The 19619-nt window shown below is 45.7% G+C and overlaps 2 protein-coding genes across 2 annotated transcripts; both read right to left on the bottom strand.

The window, feature by feature from the left end:
* Positions 1-859: 859 nt before the first annotated feature.
* On the bottom strand, positions 860-6011 carry LOC123402889 (serrate RNA effector molecule-like). The gene is made up of 11 exons (XM_045096856.1): positions 5590-6011; positions 4507-4567; positions 4239-4313; positions 4058-4132; positions 3916-3963; positions 3618-3686; positions 2630-3442; positions 2489-2537; positions 1803-1924; positions 1554-1721; positions 860-1193 (listed from the first exon to the last, which is right to left on the bottom strand). The coding sequence occupies exons 3-11, from the start codon at positions 4301-4303 to the stop codon at positions 1133-1135; spliced, it is 1470 nt and encodes a 489-aa protein (XP_044952791.1). The 5' UTR covers positions 4304-4313; positions 4507-4567; positions 5590-6011; the 3' UTR covers positions 860-1132.
* A 1162-nt stretch (positions 6012-7173) lies between these two features.
* Positions 7174-10081, bottom strand: LOC123401889 (protein At-4/1). The gene is made up of 8 exons (XM_045095748.1): positions 9873-10081; positions 9041-9146; positions 8837-8892; positions 8269-8346; positions 8125-8198; positions 7870-8003; positions 7683-7778; positions 7174-7528 (listed from the first exon to the last, which is right to left on the bottom strand). The coding sequence occupies exons 1-8, from the start codon at positions 9957-9959 to the stop codon at positions 7377-7379; spliced, it is 783 nt and encodes a 260-aa protein (XP_044951683.1). The 5' UTR covers positions 9960-10081; the 3' UTR covers positions 7174-7376.
* Between the last annotated feature and the right edge of the window lie 9538 nt (positions 10082-19619).

Genomic DNA, 19619 nt, shown 5'->3' with positions numbered 1-19619 from the left:
AAGAATAGAGCCTGGCTGTTTGTAGAGGCAAATACTTACCGCACGGTGTCGTTTGGTTGTTTGAGCCGAGAATGTAAAGATGGGACGCTGTGTAGTAGGTAGGGATGAAAACGGAGCGAAAACGGACGGAACTAAGTGTTAACATATTTGTTTTCATATTGTTTTGCAGAAGTGGAAACGAATACAAAAACCCCAGAAATGAATACGGAAACAGATACTATCGAAAACATACATGGAGCAAATACAAAGCGGATACAAAAATGGAAATGGACGTTGACCAGAACTTTAAAACCCCTTGAATCATAGAGTAATACAAACAATAACAAGAATTAATGAATTGCTAACATGTCTACAAAATAATTTGATTATGTTAGCAACATATCTTATTATTGTATTAGTACATGACAATTGTGTATAGGATCTAGCTGAGTACATATATGGTAGTGTAAGTTAGGTATTAAATGATCCATTATGCTCATTGTGTCATTGGGTGTTATTTGATGGTTGAGCTACAAAGCAACCGTAGTCCTATAATAAAAATGGGAAATTCCATATTCACAGAAACGAAAAGTTCCACTTCCACATATGTTCCACCGAAAAACACTCTTCCGCTTTTGTTTTCGTTTTCGCATTAAAAATTCCAATTTTTTTTCGTTTTGCAAATTTCCATTTCCGCTTTCATATTTCCTCTCCGTTTTCATTTTTCCTTCGAAAAAGTGGAAAGTTTCCACTCCATTTTCATCCCTAGTAGTAGGTATCACCTTTTCGTCGGAGGTGCAAATGACCACATCAACAAAGAGGCAGCACAAACCACAGACACCTGCCTACAAACAAACATAGAAGTTCTCCATAATCCAACTGTGAATACGAGCAATCTGATGGATCATACTGATTTGCCAGCTTCTGATTCAGCGCATTCCAACAAGCACCGCGAGAAATCTCATTAAAATACTTGCTATTTCGAGGAGCGGTGGTGTTGCAGAAAATGAAGAGGCATCATACGTCCGTCAGGACTTCACAAAACTCCATTCCCTGTCTGTCGTTGCAATTGCCACAGCAACATCGAGTAATTTACTGGAGCACATTCGCTGTGTGGGTCATCAGCGGATTAGGGTGGGTTTCTGGAGACGCCCTACACGCTTCTATAGTCAATGACAGCGACTTCCTCCTCCGGAGCATCAAGATCATGGTACCTGCAAGCAAGATCACAAACAGGTTATGCGATACTCATGGAACGGAGAAGTGCAGCATGGGAATATATTAAATTAGTTTTTTACAGAAACATTGCTTCCACAAGAGTGTGAAATACAACAGAGTGATGACGATTCCTAGGCCTCAGGAAAAATGCATGATGTCAAACTAGTACAGACTACAAATTCTGATAAATGAAGAACGATCGGTGGTTAAGTATGCAAAAATACAAGGGTTGAGGATAATTCTGCACAGCAACAAAAGAGCCGTTACATGTAATACAAAGCACCACAATAAAGATTTTGGAATCTTACTTATCCAATCCTTGAGAAAGTACAGAAAACTAGAGGAGTATCACTCACTTTCGCAAAGGACGAGGATCAAGCGGAAAATGCGGATACATGGGCATCATTGGTTCCGGCATCAGAGGTTTCTTCCTAAGCTGAGCACCATTTGGTCTTGGAGGTCTTTGCTCTCGCATCATTTGAACGGCCATACCTGGTGGTATAGGAACAAATGGTCCCAATAGGCTAAAACAAGGGCAGCCAATGTTAGCGCTCTGCCTGCACATCATAAGTGAATTAATAGTTTATCTGCATAACACAACCTACCCAGCACCAGGCACAGGGACTAGTAGTGGTGGAAGGGCGTCAGGGACAAATGGGGCTTGTGAACCCTGCTCATCAAAAGCGCCTAACATCTTATCAGGTATTCTTCTCATTCCTCCGTTGTCCTTCATATAGGATTTGGGGTATCAAGAAAAATTGTAACAGTGCAGCTTTATCATTTCAATAAACATCACTGCTACTTCAGTGCTTTGTATGTAATTTCAACAAAGGCAAAAATGGCCATGCAAAACACAAGCGAAAAGATTACCGGAGTTCTGACCAAACCTGAATACTATCACAAAAATGCAAAGAAATCAAAAGTTTGCAGAAAGTTATAAATTACTACTCCCTCCGTCCCTAAATAACTGTCTCAACTTTGTACTAGCTCTAGTACAAAATTGTACTAAGCTTAAGACACTTATTTTAGGACGGAGGGAGTAATTGTTAACATTTCTGGTAAAAACTGCTTACTAGTAAACTTCAGGTAACCGGGTATGGGAGGCAATCTACTCTTTTACATTGTTCTTTTGTCATTTTATGAACAAAACAGTATGGAGGAATAAGTAGCTTCTGTATTTTTTATCTACGGATAACAGCTCTCCCAATTTGTTGTATTCCAAGCAAGTCCAAATAGATAGCTAAATGGACCAAGCAACTAGTAAATAACTAAATGGTGTGAAGATTATTACTTGTTCAGGTTGCTGCATAACTGGTCTTCCACCCGGGGCATTTGGATCACTGCATAAAAAATAAATAATACGAGAAACGTCACCTTTTAACATGTTTGAAAATAGTTTAATTTTAGATTTATCTGGTTATATTATACATACTTCATGTAATTTTGGAAATAGATATCATCTTGGACTCTCAAAGTTAACACAGAGACCAAGTCAGGGTGCTTGAGCTTTAGATGCTTGTGAACAAACTCAGGAGCATGGAAAACTTTTGCACACCCCATGGCTCCACACCTATACTTATAGCCATAATTCTGATCCAGAATTTTCTTGACATAAGGTGCCAGAGCTTCAACAGTTGCTGCATCAGTTTTGTCCTTGGCAGTCAATACAACTAGAGGATCCTCACCATTCACCAGTCTTTCGTGCCAGAAGGAATCCAGTTTTTTCTCCCAATCAGCAGCACTGATGTTAAACGCATCGGCAATTTTGTTGTCAGCTCTCACATGACGAAAACCATTTGCATCTCTCCTCTCAGCCATGCCATAGTAATCAACACCATGGACACGCCATAAGTAGGTAAGGAGAGTGTCAAGGAGCTCAACACCATCAAGGCCCTTGACAGTAGTTAAGCCCCGGACAATAACTATAGGCCCTGCGGATTCAGTAAGTGATCTGTCATCGTCTGGCTTGCCATGATCACCACCACTTGACAGAATGTTTCCAACAATACCCTTCTCCGAGTCAAGCTTTCGCACTAAAGCTAGAGTTTGATCTATGTCAGTTTGAATTCGTCGATACTTTGAACTGACCGGATGAGCTTTCGGAGCAGTTGAAAGTCGACCAGATTCTTTTGGGGGACCTCTTCCATTCTTTCTTCTCTTGTCACCATAATCTTCACCATTCCCAGAGCTTCCATTGTTGTCATTCCCTGATTTTCTTGATCCATCAGCAGTCATTCCAGGACCACTGGACCAAGACAATAGGAATATCAGCAAACTAGCAAAATAGTACTCCCTCTGTAAAGATATATAAAATCATTTATAGATCACTAAAGTAGTGATCTAAACGATCTTATATTTCTTTACAGAGGGATTACAATATACATATCACAAAATTAGATAGGATTAGAGATGCATCTCACAGGTCCAAAGTTCCACTTCGCAAATCAAGAATTAAACTCTTCGCTGCAGCCTTGCAAAACTCATTCCTCCTGTGTTAACAAAATAAGGCATGCCAATGATCATAAAAACTCAACTACCAACAAGAAAAAGCTCAACTAAAAATAAGTAGGAAGCATACATAAAAATAACACATAACTGTTTCATCTAGTCACGAAGTGTTACAATCATTTTTGAGTGCTACTCAACACAGGTCAGAGTACCAGAATTTGTGTCAGTAAGAAAACTATTTTCAGAAAGAGAGGGTAGCAAATGTTTCACCTTTCAATAACAGATAATAAGCTTGTTGGGTGGTACTTCTCTTTCAACCTGCAACCACAGTCAAATGAAATTCAATGAAGAAAAACATTAGTTCCTTGAGAGTGTAAAGCTAACGCCTCTAGATGAAAACATTCGAACATACCTAGTATCATCCTTATGGAGATCAAAATAGGCACGTTTCTGTGTAGTAATGTATGCTGTCTTGTATTCTTGGTACCTTGTTAACCATGGAAGGTTTAATCAATCAATTAGGTTGTTCTGAACTGAAAGTGGGTGTAGTACCAATAACTCAAATTGAACTTCTGTTCGATTCTGTTGATTACCTGCTCTCAGCTTCAGCTGGTGAAATATCATCTTCAAGAGCTAGGATAAACTGTTTGTACGTCATTAATCCTTTTCTGAAAATATTCAGAATCATATACAATTACATGCAGCGCAAGTCTCATCTATCAGGGATTCAAAATGGAAACAGAAGTAACCCGAGAGAAAGAGAAAGATAAACAATACACACATGGCTGAGAATTTAGGAACTAACATTATAACATACTAAGCAGATCAAACCTATACGTTATAAGGCAGCAATTTCTATACCTTTGGCTTTGGGTTATATCTTGAACCTTACTGGAAGCACCATAGCCCGAGTTAGGCCCATCTGAAATAACAGCAAGTCAGCAAGTAATACATGATGTGAAAACGCATGAAGCTTCTCTGTTAACACTAGCTGTTGTTTCCTTCTGCATAAGCAGGCTGGTAGTAGAACAGATTAATTCACATGCTTGATACTAAGAATTGTAGATGTTCGAGACTAGAGGTAAACCCAGAAGTAACAAAACATATCATGACACCACAGGTCTCCCATTTTACTTTTTCTAAAGGGCACTAAAAAAAAATAGTGATGTTAACTCCAATTTGTCAAACGCTTATGAACTAACTAGCATACACTTGATTGATGGGACTTGGGAGCAGTTGTTCAACCTAGGAAGCCCACAAGTCAAGCTTTAGTTATAAATTCCCTTTTGAGGAATAGCTTCAGTTATAAAATAGATACTCCCTCTGTCAACTAATATAAGAGCGTTTAGATCTATCAACTAACATAAGAGTGTTTAGATCACTAGAGTAGTGATCTAAACGCTTTTATATTAGTTGACAGAGGGAGTACTGTGCATAATGTACAAACTGTACAACACCACAGTGTGCATATTGCACGAGACTGAGGGCAGAGCTAACAAACTGTACAACACCATCACATAGCCCACAACCCTTTCATGTCAAACACGAGTAAAGCTTAAACCCCACAACCCTTTCAGGTCACGTGGTTGGGATCGAAGGCCGTTCGTAACTGCTCCAGGATCAGCTCAACTGACAACAAAATCACACATGATAGTTACAAGTCTTTGGGCAAAAGAATGACAGATGGCAAACAAGTTTTCCCTTGATCTCAAATCAAGCCCACATGTTTCGAGGTGAAGGTGGATCAGCAGGGTCTCGCAGCTTAGTCTCGACCAGGCCAAGCTATCGTTTCACTACCTCAAAACACCTCAAAACACCCCACAGGCCAAGAACCCTCAAAACTCTGTTTCGCCGATCACGCGAACTTGTCACAGACAGAGACATAGCGAATCAGGTTGGAAATGCATGTGACCAAAACGTGAAAGCTCATCAGGGTTGGCTCACCTCCTGGAGCGCGATGCCCGGCGAGCCTGCCGCCGTCTCCGCCGCGCTCGTACCTACACCAAGCGCCGGCCAGACACGAGCAGAAACACACATATTAGTTTAGAAGTGCATGGCGCGGAAGGGCCCAAGTACCGAAGCCTCACCTCCCGCGGCGCGGTGGGCTGCGTCGGCCAGCCCCATCGTCCCTTCGAGGCCGCTTGGGCCGGTCGGGAGAAGGCGACCTCCTCGGCGGGGAGCGGCGCCGCTTCTCCCCGTCGTTTGATCGCGAAGGCGACCTCCGCAGCGGCGGCCCCATGATTTCTGCGGGACTGGAGCTCCTGGAGGAGCGCGACGAGTCGCTCTCCAGGCGGTAGGCAACGCGCTGTGGGCGGGAGGAGCCGACGGGAGGAGGGGGCGGGAGCGGCACATGCACGCGCTCCGGCGACGGCTTCCCGCGTTCACGGCGCCGCGCGCCCTGGCCGCGTCCGGGGCTGGAGCTCCTCCCATCGCTACGCGGCGAGTCGGACTCCAGGAGGTAGCCGGCGACGCGCTCGGGGCGGGAGGAGCCGAGCGGGGGAGGGGGAGGGAGCGCCTGGTCCTGCGAGCGGGAGTCGGCGACGCGCTCGGGGCGGGAGGAGCCGAGCGGGGGAGGGGGAGGGAGCGCCTGGTCCTGCGCGGCGTCCTGCGAGCGGGAGTCGAGGAGGCGCACGGGGCGGGAGGAGCCGATCGGCGGGGGCGGCGGGAGAGGGAGGCCGTCGTCGTCGTCGTCGACTTCGTCGGCCCACGAGCGCGCGCGGGCGGGCTGGTCGCCGGGAGAGGAGCGCGGGACGTCCCACATTGGCGCGGGAGCACGGGGAGGCGCTCCCGAGGGTTCGGGCTGTGGCCCGGACGTACGGACGGCGCGGCGGGCGAGGTTTAGCGGGCGGAGAGGAGGAGGAGGAGGAGGCGTGGGGAAGAAGAAGAAGTGGGCGAGAGAGAGAGAGGGAGGGAAAAAAGCTGCGGAAACGGCACGCAGGCACACAGCACACAGCACACCACGCCGCGCGCCGCGGAGGGGTGCCAGGCTGTAGTGTAGTAGCCTCTGGGGCGGATTTCGTGAGGGCCGCGTCGGGCTGACGGGCCTGGGCCGTGCCCGGTGGCAGAAATTGCATTGGGCATGGCATGGTGTTCGATGTTTCCAGAGCACATGGCAAAAAAAAAAAAAAAAACATGCTGAAGTAGACACCAGTGAATGCAGTGCAAGCCACCAAACGCTGCCAGAAAATGATGTGCGATATCGGATGCCATAACGCTGATCCACGGAGCGCATCAAGAGGCAGGGGGAGATGAGATCGGCTGGAGTCAATGGAGGGATCGCATCGTACTCCAGCATACAAACTCACTTTCATGTACTGCATGTACTGTATTTATCACTGCCATTTACCAACTTCTTCTGAACACAACACTCTCCAGTCTCCACCAGTTCTCAAAATATGCAGGGCTTGGTAAGAAGCCTGGACATGAACGCCATGAATGTTACATAGATGCAGAGCTCCCCTCTGCATGCTCCCGGGAAAAGAAGAACATCAAAGTGTGAAACTCAACGTGCCATAGCCCCTAGCTCACTCATTCCAGAACATACATTTCATCCAGTAATCAGTAGTCTTACTGTGCAACCCCTGATTGTATGACCATATCATGGTGTACCGTTTCTCGTCTTGACACGAGAAAATCACCGATGGCGAGATATGGTGTGTGTGAATGTACATGGGGATTGGGGAAGGAAGCTACAATGAGTCGAAACCTGACGGCAGGGGTGGTGCCGGCCCTCATGAGCAATCGAGCTCCGAGCTCGCCAGCCTCCGCTTGAGGGACTCGTTCTCCTTGCGGAGCTTCATGACCTTCTGCTTCAGCGACTCCACGTGCTGGATCGAGACTGTGTCCCTTTGCTGATCTGCCTGCTTCATCTTCAGAATCCTCACTGGATCAAAAGAGGAAGATGAAATCACCGTCAACAAGTGGGCAACTGGCACAAATAAGCGTGAACGAACAACCCAAAAGTGTTTGAAATCTGCACGGTTCGCAAAAAAAAAAACACTTGTTTATTTGGTCCCACCGGTCCAGATTAAACTTACGCTCATTTTCTGCAGTTTTAAGCTTCCTTCGCGTGTCGTCTTTCTCCTCCTGTTCCACCATGATCACATCGTGCAAATCCTGGATATCGTTTTTATCTGTAACACGAGCAAAGGGGGTGTTTACATCATCAGAGATAAGAGGCGATGATCCAAGGGATCAGCATGGAACACAAGTTTAGAGCATTACACTTCATATGTGCTTCAGCAGTCACCTGCTCCAACTTGCTACCTAACATGTCAATGTGAGCTTTATGAGCTCCCAGGTCCAACTTGAGTTGTTTTATCGAAGCTTCATCGGCAGCTTGCTGAACAAAAGCGCAGCTGGTTGTAGCGGAAGTTAGCGCTTCAGTTTTCACAAAACAATCAACAGGATAATTTGGTCTGAATCTCCAGTTCTCCCTACAGTAATATGTCACCTCACATGAAAGACCTTCTTCTTTACCTGAGTTTGTTCTCCAGGGCATTGCAATTCATTTCATTGTCATGCTTAAGTTGTTCGATCTCCCTCTTATGCTCCTGTGTGTAGATAAACTCGTGTTAGATTGATTTTATCGACTAACTAGATGCTTGGGAAGCAGTTAACTACCTCTTCCATGGATACCAATCTGCTATTTGCTTTTCCTAATTCTTCCTTCAGACTTTGAGCTTCTGTGTGATATTTCATCTGAATAACATCAAGCATATCAGAAGTAGTCCATAGTTTGATGGGCATGATCGCATGATTATGCTGCATATTAAAACCTAGCACCTTGCCCTATCATTAAACTTCATATATTGTCAGCTTTCAAGCCGCAAACAGAAAAACAATCAGACCAAATTGTACCATTCAGAAGTTAATATAGAATGGACAGGAACTACAATCAACAGCTACAGAGCACTTGTTCAAACTGTTTCCACGAAAAAAACACTACATTGGAGGCTGAGATGTCAAAACCCAAGAACTATAGTCCTCCCATGAACTCAGTCTCACAACTGTAAAGGACAGCATACGAACTCAAGCTAAGATCATCAAGTTAACTGATTTCATCTGTAGCCAGTAGTTAACGTCGGATGATGAAAACTATTTTAGTTATGTCATCATACTAATTTAAAAATTCACCAGCCTTTGTGTGGCCTCGTAAGTGCACACAGTGTTACAGTAAGTAGCAACCTACCTGGTTGGTGAACTTGAATAAAGTTTCAGTGTACAACCTTCTTAAACGCTCATTATCTGTGCAACACAAAAATTCTAACTCAATGCTTCTTCCAACCTCAGCAAGCAATGGAAATTATCACCTATTACACGATTTGCATTAACAGGAAACCGAAATAAATAAATGAAGCTGGACTGCGGAAGAATGCTGGAATTTCAGTTAAACCTCTCTTTAGATCTGCTATATGCGACTCAAGAGCTTCACGCTTCTTGGATTCAGAACTGCAGTTCACTCTTAAAGTCTGGGCCTCCATTAGTGCGTCTTTATACCCCTGTTCAGAACAACGAACCAGTAAATAACAGAAGATCAACACAGCACAGGAAATAAATACTTGGATATAAATCATCTTCCTTTGGCAATGAAAGCTGATGGATTAAATGTCGGTGGCAACACTTAATTCTGGAAGCAGCAGAAATTACAAGTATCACTCTCTCCATCCCCACAAACCATCCTACGTATACTTTGGTTTATTACTTAGCACTTGGGAATTGGAATAGCATCTCAATTGAGGAAAATTTGCAGTGGTTCAACAGATCAAGCACTGGAGTTGAACTACTGTGGAAACTTCCCCGCACAGCAACATCTCTCCATTGTCATTTGTCACTAGGACGAGACGTTCTTCAGCTGTTCAGCATAACCAGTATCGGCCAAATATGGAACTCAACTGGAACGGAAAATGCTACCAACATAGACAAATACGGCGAACTACTCCCTGGACGCGAAATGCTCTCGATTCCGCCAACGCCATCGCCAATCGGAGATTATGATATTCCGGCGCTCCCCGTCTAGGCATTTCATCTAACACCTGAGCGTGTACGGGCGTCGTCCCGGAAGGTTCGGAGATTGCTACGACGGCTAGAGTTCTTCGGCACCTGAACGTGGCGTCGATCCACACCCTAAAGTCCGAGACGGATGGGGTGCGAGCGAGGCGCGAACCAGCGGGAGCGGGAGGGTGGTAGGATGGGATGCCGGGGTGCGCTGCTAGCCTGCTACTGACCTGGGAGAAGCGGTGGAAGTTTCGGAGCAGCGTCTCCAGATCCTCGTCCCCCGTCTCCGTCGCCGCCGCCGCAGCAGCCGTCGCCATCGCAGCAGCAGCCCTCCCCGCGTTGCTCTGGTGGCGGTGGCGGTGGCGGTGCTGGTGGTGGGACGCGGCGGCGAAAATGAAAATCAACCAAGCCTACGGAGTACGAGTATTTCTCAGAAAAATAAACAAGCCTATGATAACCCTTCGGAGTAAAATAAAAATTATAAACAGGTTCAGATGGGCACAGAGCAACTTCAACATGCCGACCCAACACGCCGATCCAAACCGACGGCGTTTTTGTCCGTTTTTTATTTGTTTGGGTCAGCCGTCCATTCGGCGTCCGTCCAGTTTAAATTTTGGTTCGGCAATGTGTTCAACGCGCGCGACCCATTTTATGACGGCGCACATATTTGAAAAAACCCGCGATCATAGATCAAGCCAACGACCATGTCGTCGCCCAAAGTTCATGCTGACACCATACTAGCGGCCGGCATACAATGGCAGCTTTAGAAAACACCACACGGTTTATGTTGACGCACTTGTCAGTGGCCGGCACACATGTCAACACAAAAAAGAGACGGGAGTTCGACCACGCCATCGCGTGTGTGGTCATGCCAGCATAGTTGCCGGCATATAAAAAGGATGGCACTCACCGCCATAGATATCACTCGCGGGTGAACTTGAGCATGTCGACCTGCATATTCTCGAACCATGACCTCTTCCTTGACGACACGGTGTTGAGATTCACCTTCATGATCTCCACCCCCGTCGTCATGCTAGTGAGAACCACTTCTTTCGCCTTGGTCTTGGCATTGACGGCCTCGATCTCTAGCATCTTGGCTTGCTTCTTCGTCTCCATCTCAAGCCTCCTCCTTTGAATCTTCATGAAGGCGTTTTATGTGTTATTCCTTGTTTTGCCGGCACTTCTCTTCCCTTAAATCCTTCTTGGTCATCATGCCCTCCACGATTGCGATCAAGGCGATCGACGCCGCATCCCGCTGGTCCTCCTTATTGGAGTTGATCTTTCCCCGCGATTGTGGCTTCTCACCCTCCCCAACCTCCTCCACGTCTTCCTTCCCCCGTGCGATGTGAGGGCGGCATATTGGAGCTTGGACTTCTCCTCATCTTTGATAATCCTCAAACAATGAGAAAGGTTGAAAGACTTGCCTTCATGTTGGACCTTGAATGCCTCTAAAGTTTGGAATGCCTACAAATGAATTACACGCAAGCATATTAGCAAATGAACATGCAAACAAAGACGGGCGTATGCATGCATACCATGTCTTGCATGCCGATGCCGCTCACGGGACGTTCCTTGATGCTCTCAGAAGTGGCACAAAACTTGTTGCATTCTTGTTGGATCACCTTCCATCGCTTCGAAATGGAAACCCATCGGCGGGTGCTTTGCATTTGGAGATGGAGGCGGGGGGCAGATTGGTCTCCCGCCAATCGTTATAAATAGGCAAGCTGGAGTCCCATGGGCTCATCTTCCTTGCTCTCGCATCTCCTTCCTGCTCGTTGCTGCTTTGACGATGGCGCCCGTGAGGAGGTTTTCCATCGCAGAGAAGGGGAAGACAGCGTCGCAGGAGGTGGGGGCGCCGCGACTGGCGAGGGGGCAGGGCCGCCCCTGCACGTCCATCGTCGTGCCTCGCCGGCGTCCCATGCCAGCCCGGGCACATGAGAAGGAAGCTCGGGCCGCAGACGCGGCAGTGGAGGGCAAGGCGATCGCGGGCGGGGCACGAGGTACGATGCGGCCCCCGACCGCCTTGGTCGTGGAGCCACTCTGTAGATGCGGCCCACAAGTTCTGTTGGGGAACGTCGCATGGGAAACAAAAAATTTCCTACGCGCACGAAGACCTATCATGGTGATGTCCATCTACGAGAGGGGATTTCCGATCTACGTACCCTTGTAGATCGCACAACAGAAGCGTTAGTGAACGCGGTTGATGTAGTGGAACGTCCTCACGTCCCTCGATCCGCCCCACAAACCGTCCCACGAACCATCCCGCGATCCGTCCCACGATCCGCTCCGATCTAGTGCCGAACGGACGGCACCTCCGCGTTCAGCACACGTACAGCTCGACGATGATCTCGGTCTTCTTGATCCAGCAAGAGAGACGGAGAGGTAGATGAGTTCTCCGACAGCATGACGGCGCTCCGGAGGTTGGTGGTGATCTAATCTCAGCAGGGCTCCGCCCGAGCTCCAGAGAAACACGATCTAGAGGTAAAACCGTGGAGGTATGTGGTCGGGCTGCTGTGGCAAAAGTTGTCTCAAATCAGCCCTAATACCTCAGTATATATAGGAGGGAGGGGGAGGGAAGAGGCAGCCTCAAACCCTCAAGGTTTGGCCGAAATTGGAGGTGGAGGAGTCCTACTCCAATCCTACTTGGAGTAGGATTCCACCTTCCCACTTGGAAACTCTTTCCACCTTGTGTTTTTTCCTTCTCAAACCTTATGAGCCTTAGTGGGAACTTATTCCAGCCCACTAGGGGCTGGTTTATCTCTTCCCATAGCCCATGAGACCCCTTGGGGCGTGACACCCCTCCCGATGGTCCCCGGCACCCCTCCCGGCACTCCCGGTACACTACCGATGAGCCCGAAACTTTTCCGGTGACCAAAACAGGACTTCCTATATATCAATCTTTACCTCCGGACCATTTCGGAGCTCCTCGTGACGTCCTCGATCTCATCCGGGACTTAGAACAACATTCGGTAACCAACCATATAACTCAAATACGCATAAAACAACGTCGAACCTTAAGTGTGCAGACCCTGCGGGTTCGAGAACTATGTAGACATGACCCGAGTGACTCCTCGGTCAATATCCAATAGCGGGACCTGGATGCCCATATTGGATCCTACATATTCTCCGAAGATCTTATCGGTTGAACCTCAGTGTCAAGGATTCATATAATCCCGTATGTCATTCCCTTTGTCCTTCGGTATGTTACTTGCCCGAGATTCGATCCTCGGTATCCGCATACCTATTTCAATCTCGTTTACCAGCAAGTCTCTTTACTCGTTCCGTAATACAAGATCCCGCAACTTACACTAAGTCGCATTGCTTGCAAGGCTTGTGTGTGATGTTGTATTACCGAGTGGGCCCCGAGATACCTCTCCGTTACACGGAGTGACAAATCCCAGTCTCGATCCATACTAACTCAACGAACACCTTTGGAGATACCTGTAGAGCATCTTTATAGTCACCCAGTTACGTTGCGACGTTTGATACACACAAAGCATTCCTCCGGTGTCAGTGAGTTATATGATCTCATGGTCATAGGAACAAATACTTGACACGCACAAAACAGTAGCAACAAAATGACACGATCAACATGCTACGTCTATTAGTTTGGGTCTAGTCCATCACATGATTCTGCTAATGATGTGATCCCGTTATCAAGTGACAACACTTGCCTATGGTCAGGAAACCTTGACCATCTTTGATCAACGAGCTAGTCAACTAGAGGCCTACTAGGGACAGTGTTTTGTCTATGTATCCACACATGCACTGTGTTTCCAATCAATACAATTATAGCATGGATAATAAACGATTATCATGAACAAAGAAATATAATAATAACTAATTTATTATTGCCTCTAGGGCATATTTCCAACAGTCTCCCACTTGCACTAGAGTCAATAATCTAGTTCACATCACCATGTGATTCCAACGAATCCAACACCCATATAGTTATGTGGTTTGATCACGTCTTCTCGTGAGAGAGGTTTTAGTCAACGGTTCTGAAACTTTCAGATCCGTGTGTTCTTTACAAATCTTTATGTCATCTTATAGATGCTGCTACTATGTGCTATTCGGAAATACTCCAAATATCTACTCTACTATACGAATCCGTTTCACTACTCATAGTTATTCGGATTAGTGTCAAAGCTTCCATCGACGTAACCCTTTACGACGAACTTTTTAACCACCTCCATAATCGAGAAAAATTCCTTAGTCCATCGGTTACTAAGGATAATTTTTGACCGCTGCTAGTGATTCAATCATGGATCACTCTCTGTACCTCTCAACAGACCTTGAGTCAAGGCACACATCAGGTGCGGTACCCAGCATGGCATACTTCAGATTCTACGGCCAAGGCATAGAAGACGACCTTCGTCTATTCTCTTTATTCTGCCGGGGTTAGGTTTTGAGTCTTACTCTAATTCACACCTCACAACGCAACCAAGAACTCCTTCTTTGCTGATCTATTTTGAACTCCTTCAAAAACTTGCCAAGGCATGCATCTTGTTGAAACTTCTATTAAGCGCTTTCGATCTATCTCCATAGATCTTTGATGCTCAACGTTCAAGTAGCGCAATCCAGGTACTCCTTTGAAAACTCCTTTCAAACAACCTTGTATGCTTTACAGAAATTCTACATTACTTCTGATCCACAATATGTCAACCACATATACTTATTAGAAATTCTATAGTGCTCCCACTCACTTCTTTGGAAATACAAGTTTCTCATAAACCTTGTACAAACCCAAAATCTTTGATCATCTCATCAAAGTGTATATTCCAACTCCGAGATGCTTGCACCAGTCCATTGAAGGATCGCTGGAGCTTGCATACTTGCTAGTATCATTAGGATCGACAAAACCTCCTGGTTGTATCACATACAATGTTTGCTCAAGGAAACCGTCGAGGAAACAATGTTTTGACATCCTATGTGCAGTATTTCATAAATAATGCAGCAACTACTAACATAATTCTAACAGACATTCAGCATCGCTACGAGTGAGAAAGTCTCATCATAGTCAACTGTTTGATCTTGTCGGAAACATCTTTGCGACAAGTCGAGCTTTTTTTAATAGTGACTTATCACCATCATCGTCTGTCTTCCTTTTAAAGATCCATCTTTACTCAATAGTCCTATGACCATCAAGTAGTTCTTCCAAAGTCTACACTTTGTTTTCATACATGGATCCTCTCTCGGATTTCATGGCCTCCAGCCATTTGTCGGAATCCGGGCCCACCATTGCTTTCTTCATAACTCGTAGGTTCACTGTTGCTCAACAACATGACCTCCAAGACAGGGTTACCATACCACTCTGTAGTAGTACGCGACCTTGTCAACCTACGAGGCTTGTAGTAACTTGATCCGATGCTCGATGATCACCATCACCAGCTTTCACTTCAATTGGTGTAGGCACCACAGGAACAACTTCATGTGCCCTTCTACACACTGTTTGAAGTGATGGTTCAATAACCTCATCAAGTTCTACCACCCTCCCACTCAATTCTTTCGAGAGAAACCTTTCCTCGAGAAAGGATCCGTTTCTAGAAACAAACATTTTGCTTTCGGATCTGAGATAGGAGATGTACCCAACTGTTTTGGATATCCTATGAAGATGCATTTATCCGCTTTGGGTTCGAGCTTATCAGACTGAAACTTTTTCACATAAGTGTCGAAGCCCCAAACTTTCAAGAAACAACAGTTTAGATTTCTCTAAACCTCAGCCTATACTGTGTCATCTCAACAGAAATACGCGGTGCCCTATTTAAAGTGAATGCGGTTGTCTCTAATGCATAACCCATAAACGATAGTGGTAATTCGATAAGAGACATCATAGCATGCACCATACCAAATAGTGCGTGGTTATGACATTCAGACACATCATCACACTATGATGTTCCAGGTGGCATGAACTGCGAAACAATTTCCACATTGTCTTAACTGCGTACCAAAACTCGTAACTCAGATATTCATTTCTATGATCATATCGTAGACCGTTTATCCTCTCGTTATGACGAACTTCACTCCGAAACAGAATTGAACTTTTCAATATTTCAGACTTGTGATTCATTAAGTAAATACTCTTGTATCTACTCAAATCGTCATTGAAGTAAGAACATAATGATATCCACTGCGTGCCTCAGCACCCATTGGACTGCATACATCAAAATGTATCACTTCCAACAAGTTACTATCTTGTTTCATCTCAATGAAAACAAGGCCTTGCTCATGTGGTATGATTTGCATGTCAGTAGTGATTCAAAATCAAGTGAGTATAAAGATCCATCAGCATGGAACCTCTTCATGCAATTTATACCAACATGACTCAAGCGGCAGTGCCACAAGTAAGTGGTACTATCATCATTACCTCGTATCTTTTGGCACCAATATCATGAACATGTGTAACACTACGATCGAGATTCAATAAACCATTGAAGGTGATTATTCAAGCAAATAGAGTAACCATTATTCTCTTGAAATGAATAATCGTATTGCAATAAACACGATCCAATCATGTTCATGCTTAACGCAAGCACCAAATAACAATTATTTAGGTTTAACACCAATCCCGATGGTAGAGGGAGTATGCGACGTTTGATCATATCAACCTTGGAAACACTTCCAACACGTATCGTCACCTCGCCTTTAGCTAGTCCCCGTTTATGCTGTAGCTTTCATTTCGTGTTACTAATCTCTTAGCAGCCGAACCAGTATCCAATACCCTCGTGCTACTAGGAGTACTAGTAAAGTACACATCAACATCATGTATATCAAATATACTTCTTTCGACTTTTGCCAGCCTTCTTATCTACCAAGTATCTAGAGTTGCTCCGCCTCAGTGACCGTTCCCCTCATAACAGAAGCACTTAGTCCCGGGCTTGGGTTTAATCTGGGGTCTCTTCATTAGTGCAGCAACTGCTTTGCCGTTTCACGAAGTATCCCTTCTAGGACTTGCCTTTATCGAAACTTAGTGGTTTTACTAACCATCAACTATTGATGCTCCTTCTTGATTTCTACTTTCGCAGTGTCAAACATCACGAATCGCTCAAGGATCATTGTATCTATCCTTGATATGTTATAGTTCATCACGAAGCTCTCACAGCTTGGTGGCAGTGACTTCGGAGAACCATCACTATCTTATCTGGAAGATCAACTCCCACTTGATTCAAGCGATTGTCGTACTCAGATAATCTGAGCACACGCTCAACGATTGAGATTTTCTCCTTTACTTCGTGGACAAAGAATCTTGTCGGAGGTCTCATACCTCTTAACAAGGGCACAAGCATGAAATCACAATTTCATCTCTTTAGAACATCTCTTATGTTCCGTGACGTTTCAAAACATCTTCGGCGCTTTGCTTCTAAGCCATTAAGTATTTTGCACTGAACTATCGTGTAGTCATCAGAAACATGTATGTCGGATGTTCACAACATCTACAGACGACGCTCGACGTGCAGCACACCGAGTGGTGCATTAAGGACATAAGCCTTCTGCGCAGCAACAAGGACAATCCTCGGTTTTACAGACTTAATCTGCAAAGTTTGCTACTATCAACTTTCAACTAAATTTTCTCTAGGAACATATAAAAATAGTAGAGCTATAGCGCAAGCTACATCGTAATTCGCAAAGACCATTAGACTATGTTCATGACAATTAGTTCAATTAATCATATTACTTAAGAACTCCCACTCAAAAAGTACATCTCTCTAGTCATTTGAGTGGTACATGATCCAAATCCACTATCTCAAGTCCGATCATCACGTGAGTCGAGAATAGTTTCAGTGGTAAGCATCTCTATGCTAATCATATCAACTATACGATTCATGCTCGACCTTTCAGTCTCATTTGTTCCGAGGCCATGTCTGCACATGCTAGGCTCGTCAAGCTTAACCCGAGTGCTCCACGTGTGCAACTGTTTTGCACCCGTTGTATGTGAACGTTGAGTCTATCACACCCGATCATCACGTGGTGTCTCGAAACAAAGAACTATCGCAACGGTGCACAGTCGGGGAGAACACAATTTCGTCTTGAAATTTTAGTGAGAGATCACCTCATAATGCTACCGTCGTTCTAAGCAAGATAAGGTGCATAAAGGATTAACATCACATGCAATTCATAAGTGACATGATATGGCCATCATCATGTGCTTCTTGATCTCCATCACCAAAGCACCGGCACGATCTTCTTGTCACCGGTGTCACACCATGATCTCCATCATCATGATCTCCATCAACGTGTCGCCATCGGGGTTGTTGTGCTACTCATGCTATTACTACTAAAGCTACGTCCTAGCAATATAGTAAACGCATCTGCAAGCACAAACGTTAGTTTAAAGACAACCCTATGGCTCCTGCCGGTTACCGTACCATCGACGTGCAAGTCGATATTAACTATTACAACATGATCATCTCATACATCCAATATGTCACATCACATCGTTGGCCATATCACATCACAAGCATACCCTACAAAAACAAGTTAGATGTCCTCTAATTGTTGTTGCATGTTTTACGTGGTGACCATGGGTATCTAGTAGGATCGCATCTTACTTACGCAAACACCACAACAGAGATATATGAATTGCTATTTAACCTCATCCAAGGACCTTCTCGGTCAAATCCGATTCAACTAAAGTTGGAGAAACCGACACTCGCCGATCATCTTTGAGCAATGGAGTTACTCATAGCGATGAAACCAGTCTCTCGTAAGCGTACGAGTAATGTCGGTCCGAGCCGCTTCGATCCAACAATACTGCGGAATCAAGAAAAGACTAAGGAGGGCAGCAAAACGCACATCACCGCCCACAAAAACCTTTTGCGTTCTACTCGAGAAGACATCTACGCATGAACCTAGCTAATGATGCCACTGTTGGGGAACGTCGCATGGGAAACAAAAATTTTCCTACGCGCACAAAGATCTATCATGGTGATGTCCATCTACGAGAGGGGATTTCCGATCTACGTACCCTTGTAGATCGCACAACAGAAGCGTTAGTGAACGCGGTTGATGTAGTGGAACGTCCTCACGTCCCTCGATCCGCCCCGCAAACCGTCCCACGAACCATCCCGCGATCCGTCCCACGATCCGCTCCGATCTAGTGCCGAACGGACGGCACCTCCGCGTTCAGCACACGTACAGCTCGACGATGATCTCGGCCTTCTTGATCCAGCAAGAGAGACGGAGAGGTAGATGAGTTCTCCGACAGTGTGACGGCGCTCCGGAGGTTGGTGGTGATCTAATCTCAGCAGGGCTCCGCCCGAGCTCCGCAGAAACACGATCTAGAGGTAAAACCGTGGAGGTATGTGGTCGGGCTGCCGTGGCAAAAGTTGTCTCAAATCAGCCCTAATACCTCAGTATATATAGGAGGGAGGGGGAGGGAAGAGGCAGCCTCAAACCCTCAAGGTTTGGCCGAAATTGGAGGTGGAGGAGTCCTACTCCAATCCTACTTGGAGTAGGATTCCACCTTCCCACTTGGAAACTCTTTCCACCTTGTGTTTTTTCCTTCTCAAACCTTATGGGCCTTAGTGGGAACTTATTCCAGCCCACTTCAGGCTGGCTTATCTCTTCCCATAGCCCATGAGACCCCTTGGAGCGTGACACCCCTCCCGATGGTCCCCGGCACCCCTCCCGGCACTCCCGGTACACTACCGATGAGCCCGAAACTTTTCCGGTGACCAAAACAGGACTTCCTATATATCAATCTTTACCTCCGCACCATTCCGGAGCTCCTCGTGACGTCCTCGATCTCATCCGGGACTCCGAACAACATTCGGTAACCAACCATATAACTCAAATACGCATAAAACAACGTCGAACCTTAAGAGTGCAGACCCTGCGGGTTCAAGAACTATGTAGACATGACCCGAGTGACTCCACGGTCAATATCCAATAGCGGGACCTGGATTCCCATATTGGATCCTACATATTCTCCGAAGATCTTATCGGTTGAACCTCAGTGTCAAGGATTCATATAATCC

This window comes from Hordeum vulgare, chromosome 6H (genome assembly GCF_904849725.1).
Source record: "Hordeum vulgare subsp. vulgare chromosome 6H, MorexV3_pseudomolecules_assembly, whole genome shotgun sequence".
Lineage (NCBI taxonomy): Eukaryota > Viridiplantae > Streptophyta > Magnoliopsida > Poales > Poaceae > Hordeum > Hordeum vulgare.
Note: the sequence above shows the minus strand (reverse complement) of the source record. Positions and strands in the feature narration are given on the sequence as shown.

What these genes read in the sequence shown, in the direction of transcription:
- LOC123402889 (XM_045096856.1), bottom strand. Translation starts at nt 4,303, where the DNA reads ATGACGTACAAACAGTTTATCCTAGCTCTTGAAGATGATATTTCACCA. An exon ending in CCAGCTGAAGCTGAGAGCAG is followed by an intron (nt 4,133 to 4,238) that starts GTAATCAACAGA and finishes ATGGTTAACAAG; the next exon opens with GTACCAAGAATACAAGACAG. An exon ending in TTATTATCTGTTATTGAAAG is followed by an intron (nt 3,687 to 3,915) that starts GTGAAACATTTG and finishes TTGTTAACACAG; the next exon opens with GAGGAATGAGTTTTGCAAGG.
- LOC123401889 (XM_045095748.1), bottom strand. Translation starts at nt 9,959, where the DNA reads ATGGCGACGGCTGCTGCGGCGGCGGCGACGGAGACGGGGGACGAGGAT. An exon ending in GATTGGTATCCATGGAAGAG is followed by an intron (nt 8,199 to 8,268) that starts GTAGTTAACTGC and finishes ATCTACACACAG; the next exon opens with GAGCATAAGAGGGAGATCGA. An exon ending in GCCCTGGAGAACAAACTCAG is followed by an intron (nt 8,004 to 8,124) that starts GTAAAGAAGAAG and finishes CGCTACAACCAG; the next exon opens with CTGCGCTTTTGTTCAGCAAG.